General features: G+C 40.1%; 1 protein-coding gene across 1 annotated transcript in view; it reads left to right on the top strand.

Moving 5' to 3' along the window:
- The first annotated feature begins 7,162 nt into the window (after window positions 1–7,162).
- ksr1a (kinase suppressor of ras 1a) overlaps window positions 7,163–10,487 on the top strand; it is a 34,420-nt gene continuing 31,095 nt past the window's right edge. The window contains exon 1 of the mRNA XM_085420130.1: window positions 7,163–7,695. Within this exon, the coding sequence (XP_085276256.1) occupies window positions 7,486–7,695 (210 nt within the window). The 5' untranslated portion in view covers window positions 7,163–7,485. The remainder of the gene's footprint in view (window positions 7,696–10,487) is intronic.

Below are 10,487 nucleotides of genomic sequence, written 5' to 3'. Positions count from 1 at the left end.
TTTATGTATTAAGTATAGTTCAAAGTTAATACAGCACTGTAACTACAAACATATCAGGATCTTAATGAAACTTATAACCCTCCGTGCTGCTGATTATCCTTTCCTTTTCACTCGCCAAACCCAGGACAAATTATTGCTAGACCTGTTGAATCAAGAAATCACTTAAATAGAAACCCGTTGGACAAAGAACATTAGGTGAAAGAATCTAACAAAAATGACAACAAAAAAACAGAACATGCCATGAACTAAAACAGAAACAAAAACATTGACATGTATTAACCTGGAAAAGGCCACAAACTCGTTCCTAAACCTTTGGGACAAACCTTTGGGGAGATTCATTGTCCCTGGAACAGTGGTGAACGTTCCCAGTAGTCGGCAGCCTACCAAAATTACTCCCAAGAGCACATCGCAGACTCATCCAGGAAATCAGAAAAGAACCCAGAGCAGCGTCTGAACTGCAGGCCTCACTTGTCTCAGTTAAGGTCAGAACATCTTGATGGTCAGAGTCTGTTGAGAAAATATTCTGAGGCAACTAGACAAAAATGTAACTTTTTGGATTGCCTCCCGTTACACGTGGGGTCAAACTAACACAGCATTTAATTAAAAATTAAAAGAACATCATACCAACAAACGCACGGTCTGTGAATTAAAAGAACTCAGCAAATAAGAGGGGGGCAGAATTCCTCCATGACAAACATCTAATTGCAGTTTTTGCTGCCAAAGGTGGAACAACAACTTTCGGTTTAGGGGACAGTTACTTTGTTATCTAGTGCCAGGTAGGTTTGGGTAGTTTTTTCCCTTAATAAATAAAATCATTTAAAAACTGCAGATGAACAGCACCTGAAGGTCCCATTGTTAAGAAATAGGAAAAATAGAGATTAAGGATTCATCTGTCCCTTAAGTTGATCCATCTACTGTTCACTGAAGCCTCATCAGAAATGGCTTCAGTGGAAGAGTGGCTCATTCACTCATTAGCGCTTCATCAGCATTTAAAGAAGGGAAATGGGGCAGAGGTAGGCCATTACAACAGAAGAGCTGTATTAAATATAGACATTCGAGCTTGAGATTGTACAAACTCTGTTTTCCACATATATTTGCTCATGTTTTAGTAAACCTATTCCCCATTTTCCTAGCAGCATATAAGAAAATGTGGGCCTGAGCTTTATAACCTCAGCTAGTTTCCCTAGATTTGATTAGCATACACACAGTAGCTGTGAACACAATGACAAAGTTGTTTATCCGTTCTAAATGTTTCTCACAGTTGCATTCAAATACATGTTTGAAAGAGTTTAAATCTAATATTTCACAAAATAAGAAAGGTTTCTGAATTCAGCAAGAATGTAGATTTGTATAAACCTTTTGTGTAACATATATTAACATTTGCAAGCCACTGGAACTCTATATACTTTAAGTGAAATACAATTTTGAATATTTTTAAAATAATAGTTTATCTAAAAAAAAAAAAAAAGTTGAAGGATGACTCCATACAAGGTCAGACTGGATAATAACTCAACTGTGTCACAGCCAACAAAATTCAAACCAGACCAGCTGTGGTACTGTACTTATGCTTACTGTTGGTAACTTATTATGTGTTCTCACTTTGATGTGCTGTAAGAACGGTTTTGACTGTTAGAACAGCTCTTTCTGAAACAGACTGGCCTTCACATGTTGGACGCACAAACACACACACACACACACACACAAAATCATGTTTCATTCTTAGATAATGTATTCTTTGCATTGCTATCTGAAATGACGGAATTGGGTAAACTGTTCCACCAGCATGATTACCAAGCAGGAAACAAACCGAGAGGCTGGTTGGAGCAGGTGCTGCTAATCAACCATGAAAGCCATCAGCCCAACACATGCTCTGTTCAAGTGTTTAATGTCCACTGCTAGCGTGTGTGAAACACAGACTTTTAATGTTATTGATAATGACTGCTTATGAGTATGCATATCCTTTCATGAGATCTAATTTCCTTGACTTTATCCAATGGAAGTTCTTTAACACTCTTTTTAACAGATGTCCAGCAGATGGTGGTGTTGGCCACTGTGTGGAGTGGAGAAATCAGCTGCAGTTCACTGCTGTCTTACTTCTTTATTCACGTTGTGATTCATGCAGTCACATCAAACAGTGTGTACATAGGTCTGTATTTGAAAGTATTGTTTTAAAATTACATTTATTTACCAAACTGACAGCCAGAGTGATAGTAGCTGATTTTTGTTTTGCTTTATTTTATTTTGCACATTTTTCTTACATTTAGTTTTGTTTTAATTAGTTCGCAGGGTGAGTTTTCTTATTTTAGTTTCCATTTTTTTTAAGTGTTCAGTTTACTTTTATTATTTTCAGTATTAGTTTAAATTTCATTTATAAGGGACTAAAAGTGAAGGCATTTCCTATACATTTGTTCTTTGTTATTTTAGTTAGTTACCTAAGTGCATCATACCATTTGAGTGTGTTTTTCTGGCACTGTAAAACATGCTTTTCTATGACTCACAATTAATCGAAATGCTGTTGATGGACATATTTAAGAACTGTAAAATTAGTTCTTAAAAATGGTCCTGAATTGGAATAATCCTCACTGATTCTTTCAAAATAAAATGGAGCAACTGAAATTCACCTCTTAGCTAATGTAAAATGTTGGTATGTATAGTTAGTTAAAAAAAAATCAGCAAAAGCAAAAGCAAAGCATTTTTCAGAGCGCCAAAGCAGATTTATGACTGTCACCTTTTTTTTAACTGACCCAAAATTTCGAATGCAGTATTTATAACTAAAGTAGTGAAAGTAGGAAGCACACAGAAGACTGTATTTCTGGATAAATAAGAGCTAAAAACTAAAAGGTTTCCACTGGGAAGTTGTGTAAAAAATACCAGTAAAAACAGCAATCAGTGATGATCAAATTATTTAAAACCTGCTTGCTGTAACTAACAAAAGACTGCAAAGTTACAAAATTCTTAAGAATGAGTTTCCCACCAGTGGAACATCTCACAACTAATTATGCTAAATATTAACAGGACTGGGCGAAATAACAGAGGAACTCCCAGAGCTTTTCTAAAGTAAAGCTGTGGAGTGGGTCATCAAGTTGTGAAGGCTTTGTGGGCACATAGGCCAACAATTTAAAATTCTATGGACGCTTAATGATTTTATCATCTACAGAAGTGTCATTAAAGAAGAAAAACTCATACTGAATTGATCCTTCAAGTTACACTAAAACTGAAATCTTTTTTTTTAAATCACAGAAGTTGCATTCATGGATAAAGAGAGAGACCATCTGGCTCAATAGCCAGCATCTGTGATGGTATCTGCGCACATGGTATGAGTAATTTGTAAATCTGTGAAGGTCCCATTAATCCTGTGAACAATATATACAGGTTTGGGAGCCACATATGCTGCCATTCAGGGAAGAACTTACTTATTTCAACAAGACAATACACACCACACTCTGCGGGACACAACAACAAAAAGACCTCATGGTGAAGGAGTTCAGGTGAACTCTCCTGCCTGTAATCCAGAAACTGTTATCTAATGAAAACATTTATGATTGGATAATTACTACTGGGCTAAATAAATAGCCTGACTTGTGATGTTTTGTCTCACTGATGTAAAAATCGCGATTGTGCAGAATTATAGAAAATACTTAAGGGTTTACAAAGCTATGTGTACCTGGGATAAGTATCCAAACAGTGCAATGAGACAAGTGTCTTGTTAGCTATGCTGCAGGCCTCGTGGGCAGGCTTTCCAGGTCAGAGGTCGCGGGTCTTAAATGCTGTTTTTGGGGCTCACCCTCTGAAGACCTGAAGGGATGCCTGCTGGGAATCCTGGCTAGCAAAGCAGATGGAATTAGATTGTCTACGGTCTAATTTAATCTAAAGCCGGGAGCTCCGTGCCGCGTGTTGTGCCTTGGCTGTCCAATAGTACAACAGTTTAAAGGGCTTAAGAGACCATGAGGCTGGGAAAGGATCATGTCGTCCTCAGCTCTCTGAGTTGTGTCAAGCGAGCTGACCGTTGTGCTTATGCTCCACTCAGATACTTGTGGGATTTCTTACATGATGTACAATCATATTTCTGAGGTCAATGGCCAGTTATTTTCAAGTATCATTTAAAATGGAAACAAAATCTTGGGGGAAAAAACTGCAGCAAAAACAGAAAATGGGGAGGAAGAACAAATGGTGAGACTGATTTTTTCTTTTTTTGTTGTCCTTATCAATACGGTACATGTTTCACGAGAAAGAGCGCACATGAGGTAAAAAAATAAAAACTGCTCAAAATTCACCTTTTTGTCATATGTGAGTTTAATAGTTATGTCCCCTACAAAGACACAGGATCCAAAAATAGCTGTCGTTATATTTCGAAACACAGAATAACCATCTTTTCCATTTTGCTCGGTGTGTTTGATTACTAGAGCATGTCCTCGAGTAGAGAAACTTTTAGCATACTAGTATTGTTTTCTTTGTAAAGCCCTTATTACAATGATCCCTCTGTTACCGCTTTGTAACTTGATTTTGAAGGCAGAGAGGAGCTGAAATTGGCGTGGTGTCCTGCTGGCATTTCATCATCAAATCTGTGCTGTTAATACAGCAAGGCTGAATTCACAAAGTGGTGGACCAACAACAACAATAACTCGAGAGTGAGACTTTGTGTCTGTTTCATTCCATTACAGCAAGGCTCCTACATGTACTTCTAATATATTTGTGAGAAAGTTACAGTGTCGCCTTGAAAAGATAAAGCAATTCAACAAGCTGCTTAGTTTAATCGACTTACATTTTAATATTTCATATAGCAATCTAAGCTTGTCGGATTTCCTAGTAAGTCTCTTTTGTGTTTCAGTCGAGATTTAGGTCTGTCCAACTTGACGTGTTGTTTGTGAGTAAATATTGATTAAACTTCAAACATAAAGAGACTACTTATCAGCGTCACCTTTCTCAACCCATGATTCTAAATTTAAAGAACTTGCTTATACTGTATGTGCATTAATAAACATAACATTTTAATACAGCCGGGTTACAGATTATTTTAAGCCGAACTAAAGTTGTTCATTTTGACTTTAATAGCTTCTAGTGATTTGAGGCTGACTCAGTGGTGTACCAAAACAGCTAGAGTGAGGTTTCTAATCCCTCTACTTGGTTTTTCACTTCTGCACTGTCTGATTTCTATGTGCTACCATGTGCGGCTGATATTTGGACTGGTGTAAAATTTATTTATTTATTTTTTTTTTTGGCCAGTGTAAGACACAGTTACATTTTCCCTGCAAATCAGAAGAGGAGAAGAGACAGACAGATGGAGGAGAAGGAACACAGGGCTACATGAGAAGTGACTCACGTTCCATTGTATAATCAGGGTATATTAAAGGAAGGAACATCACACCCTCATTGCAGCAATAAGCCATGTGTACTGCTACTTAACGGTTGTGGAAACCTGCAAATTCATCCCACCCCCACAGATATAATATGCACTGTCCTGATATGAGGACAGACGACCTACCTCGGCTTCGACTTTGCAGTAACAAATTGTTATTCCTTCATTTCTGCCTCCATGCATCCTATGGCTTTCGATGCTCTGTGAGGATGACAATAAAATCACTTTTTAGTCTCTTTTGTGCCAAATATGCATATAAAAGTGTACTAAATATGCACATATCCTTTATTCTCTGGGTGTAAAGCTCACTTTTACTCAAAGTACACCTTGTATATTTCACTATGCAGTTATGATGTCGCCTACAGTCTGTGAGCTTGATCTGATGAGCTGAGGATTCAGCACTGATTCACAGTCTTTAAATAAATGTAAATACAAAGAATGTGGGGATATACTAGTCGGCACTCTTGTAATCATATTGCTAAATTTCCTATCCAAATAGTTCTTCTGGTGCATCAGCTTTGCTCCGCACAGTATAATGACAGTGTATGGAGCTGCAAGTGAGGTGAAAGGTGGTGATTATTCTTGGTGTCCAAAGCTACTCTAGAATTGCCCTGCCTCTCTGTACAGATCTGCAATCAGAATAGAAAAAGTGGGAGTATGCTGAGGCCTGGACGTCCTCGTAGCACCACAGCAGTATATTTTGCATTATTTTGCAGTTGCTTTATTATCTACTTTGCTGCCAAAAAGCGATTTCCACTATTTGCTAAAATGACCTGCTGGCCTATAATCTGTCAAACATATCTATCATGAATGGTGTCAAGTCATTTTGAAACACAAAGATCATTCCTGTTACAAGGTAGGACCTATACAAAGTCATTTACATAATCTTTATTTATCTAGGTATATTGGTGATTTTAGGCCTATTTGGGGGGGGGGGGGGTACTTAGCATCCCTAAATTGCACTAAAAAAATCACAGTAGTAAAGTAATATTCATTCGGTAAAGTAATATTTTTTGGTATTACTGAATGGATACCAATGGATATCTGTTGGAGTGGGTACAGGTTACAGTTAACACAGATTTAAATGTCCACAGTTGTTGATGTGGTGATGTTACAGTGCAGTCACACTGAGGTTTTTAAGTAGAAGTAAGAGATAAGTAGTTGCGTAAGTAAGATGGACTGTCTTTATGTGGTTAAGAGACTGAAACAGCACATTTCTCCTCTCACTCACTTTTCTACAAATAGTTCTTTAACTTACTTTGAAAAATTCTGGAGAACATTGTTGAGCCTAACGGCCTTTACACAGACACGTGTACTGTATGCATTACATTATGATTGGAGGCTGAGCCCCCCCTAAATGTTTCATCCTAGAATCGCCCCTGGATTTAGGCTTCTCTACCTGTGACCCTGCATACTAATCTTCTCCCAGCTGAAAAATGGTCACAATAGGAGAAGCACGGACATTTAAAACAACAAAAACCCTGATAAGTGCCAGTAAGCACGTGACAGTGGATCAGCCTGCAGTATATCAAAACTGTTTAATGCAATTAAGCCGTCGTTAATTGTATTATTAATACGCTTTTCCTAGCTTGCAATACAACAAAAAATAAATTAAAATAAATAGGAGGACACCCGGATGAAGACAAGTTACTTTAATACTTCTCAAAACCTTCATTTTCTTCATTCGCTTTCTTGCGTGAGCAACTAACGAACGACAGAGGAGTGCACGTTGGTGTAACCCATATGACTTCATTTCCCAGATTGCACCGCGCTCCATGATGTTCCCAACAGCTGACAGACGGTGGAAGCCTCTGTCAGAGCTGTGTCGGTGGAAGCTTTGAGTATCCTCTCAGTCGAGCCTCACTGGACTTTGGACCCGGGTCACCGTCGAGCACCTTATTTTCATCTCTGTCAACATTTTTGTTTGCACACAGGGCTTCCATTTCTTTTCTTTTCTTTTTTTTTTTTTTTTTTCCAGATTCGGAGCTGGGGACAATTGCTGTCAGCTAACTTCCACAATAGGTCGCTGCGTCGCCGGACTGCTGCATATGTTTGATTTATTTTTATTTTACATTTTTTTAGCTTAACACTTTGACTCCAGCCCTTCCAGCCGTGCCCAATGCCGAGGAATGGATAGTGTGTCTGCTAAAGGCGGAAAGATGGTCGAGAGTGATGAGCAGCCGGAGAGGGATAGCGGCGGTGGCGCAGCGATGGCCGCGCTACATCAGTGCGAACTGATCCAGAATATGATTGATATCTCCATCTCCAGCTTACAGGGGCTACGCACCAAATGCGCCGCCACCAACGACCTCACACAGCAGGAAATACGAACTTTAGAGGTAATGAGCTTCCCCCTCTCCTCCTCCTCCCGAGCACGGGCTCCGTGCATAAGCCCCGTCCGGAGATAGAAAGCAGTATAGCCAAATTGCGGAGTCATGAAGCCCCAGCGCTATGTCCGCCTCCCAGGCTGAATATTGGCTGAGGCGCCCTATCAGTGTCAGTGAGCCGAGCACATTTTGTCGCTTTACGGGCTACTGCTGGCTCGCTGTGTAGAGGTGACTCAAAAATAAACATTAAAAAAAAAAAAACAATAAAAGGAGCTCATAATGAAGTTTTGCTTTGTCCCGTTGGGTTTTACTATCCCTCTAGAATATTCTTTATTTGCCCGGAGCTCCTTGGATAGTTCCCAGCACCGTGCCGTGCAGCTGTATTGAGCCTGGCCTCATGGCACACATTCAATAGACACTCACGGCTTTTATTTATATAGATATATGTATATGTTCGTGTATGGCGCTCTGCACTTGGTTTTGCCTCCATACAGTGGGGCCTGTGAGACAAATACAAATGTACGACGCGATCCATGTGGTTACCCCCCCCTCCCCAACCTCATCCAGCAGGCGAAGGCTGGTGTGCTGCTGCTGCTGCTCTCCTGCATCTGGATGCCGATTCACCTACGTCGTGCGGGGATGACTTGACATTGCTTTGCGCGTTGCTCTTTTGGAGCAACATACCCTACTATAGCAGGCGGCACGGTGGAGAAGTCATGCCTGGTGGCGTGCAGGCGTCAGCACAGGACGCACGCTATATTGCTCTCACTTCGCATGTTTCAGGAAAATTCAAATGAGGGACGGGGGAGTGCGTTTTTTCGGTTTACCACATAATGATAACTGATACATGCGAAACAGGGTTATACATATAGCTCTCTTCTGCAGTCGTTTCAACAAAAGGGCCAGTTGTTGTTTTTTTTTAAAAAATCTCAGGCCTGGATGTTGCTGAGGAGGGTGATGGGAAGAGGAGGGGGGGGTGCTGTGGCATATAAATGGCTGATACAGACAGTATATTTTGATGAGGCTTGAAGATGTGGAAAACAGTTGAATATTACAAGTTCAAAGCCTTCAAATGTCACAGTGACATCCTGGAGACATAATAGATGATGGGGGTTTTCTGGTTCATGGTTTATTTAAAGCCTTGTACCTTAGCTAAAAGGAATACTCACTCCTGATTGGCTAGAGGTTATCAATTATCCATGTCTCTTTTATCTCTTTATAACCAAACACCCCGTGAACAACTGGGCTGTTGCCCTACATTAAAAAAAAAGTATTGCTTTCTATTCAGCCTCACAGTGATATAATGAGCTACTTTTTAGAAATACTTAGCGCAGTCCAGAATTGCTGCTAATGAAGGAAGAAGCCCCTTAAACGACAGGTTACACTGTGTCCGTAACCTCTTAGAATCACAAATACAAATATCACCAGCAAGGCCTGGGGGGGGTAATAATTTACCCAAAGGCAAAGGAGAGATGACTGAGCTGTTTTATGGACTCAGCTGCAGCTTTTTATCCAGTTTGAGAATACTGTATGAATCTCTATAAAATAATTTGGTTGCTCCCTCGCTGGCTGACAGGCATCAGGTGCGAGTTGGCAGCTATTCTGTGCAGGAACAAATTTTTACAGGCTCGAGTAAAGAAGCCTGGTCTTAAAAGAACATTCAAATTCTTCAACTGAATGAAACCAAAGCAAACAAAGCAAATCAGTTTGGATATTTGTAGCCTTTCTGTTCGGTCCCAGCCGAAACCCAAAACCGTGTGTGTGTGTGTGTGTGTGTGTGTGTGTGTGTGTGTGTGTGTGTGTGTGTGTGTGTGTGTGTGTGTGTGTGTGTGTGTGTGTGTATATGATCAAATATGGGCCTGAGCTGAGCTAGATAAACGGGTTCAAAACAAAGAGTACAAAGCGAATCCTGCTCCACATTTTCACCCCCTCTTCATCTGTGGTCATGCATACCTTGTCTCTGGAACAGGATGTGATCTGGCAGAGTACTTCCTGAGAAATGCTGTCATGTGGACACATTTTGCACCAGCATTGTTCTATATGACAATGGACAGGCCGTGCCGCTCTCACATGTTTCTTGAAGGCTCCTGGGTCTCTTTCCTGTGCCTATGAGACCGTTATTAGGGGCTGTCTCTGAAAGTCAGAAGTGGAAGCAGTGGATGTGGTTACTTCAAGTCAAAGTTTGCTGCTTTATAGACCTCGCAAGCTTTCAGGATCCTTTCCTGCTGTAGGATCAGAATCAGAAATCAAACGAGTCCTGAAGGGGAGATAAAAAGTGCATCAGTCTGCGTTTCATTATCTGATTTTATGCCTCAGCTGTACGTGTGTGTGTGTGTCATTGTATTTTTTCTTATTTCCACTGATTATAGCTGTACTTTTGATTGTTTAAACTGCTTCAGCGACTAGTTGGCAGTGAGCTCACGGTGCAGCTGTTCATACACGCTGCGTTGTTACTGCAAGTGGCAGCATAAAGATAAAAAAATCTGACAACAATCGACTTGTCTGAGAACACGTGACTCGTAATATCTTAGATCACAGCTCTAGTGGAAACGTGCAGTCACCTCTTGGGTTCCTTTGTGTAATTCTTTGCCATGCAATGACTGTTTTTGTGTTTGCTATGCCAAGCCAGCCTAAATGGATCCTCTAGCACAAGATTTTAAGGCTGTTCAAATGTTGCAGTTGCTTTATTTGTCCTTATTTTCTAATTTTGTAGACCGTTTTTAGAGAGTTAGCAGACTTTGGAGTGATTTTGTCATGCTTTTCTTAAACTGGATGCTTCCTACACAGTAAAACAAATGGGGTAG

This window comes from Rhamphochromis longiceps, linkage group LG10 (assembly GCF_057381845.1).
Source record: "Rhamphochromis longiceps isolate RC_006_pf linkage group LG10, R_longiceps_female_GT1.1, whole genome shotgun sequence".
NCBI lineage: Eukaryota > Metazoa > Chordata > Actinopteri > Cichliformes > Cichlidae > Rhamphochromis > Rhamphochromis longiceps.
This window is presented reverse-complemented; position numbering and strand designations above follow the sequence as displayed.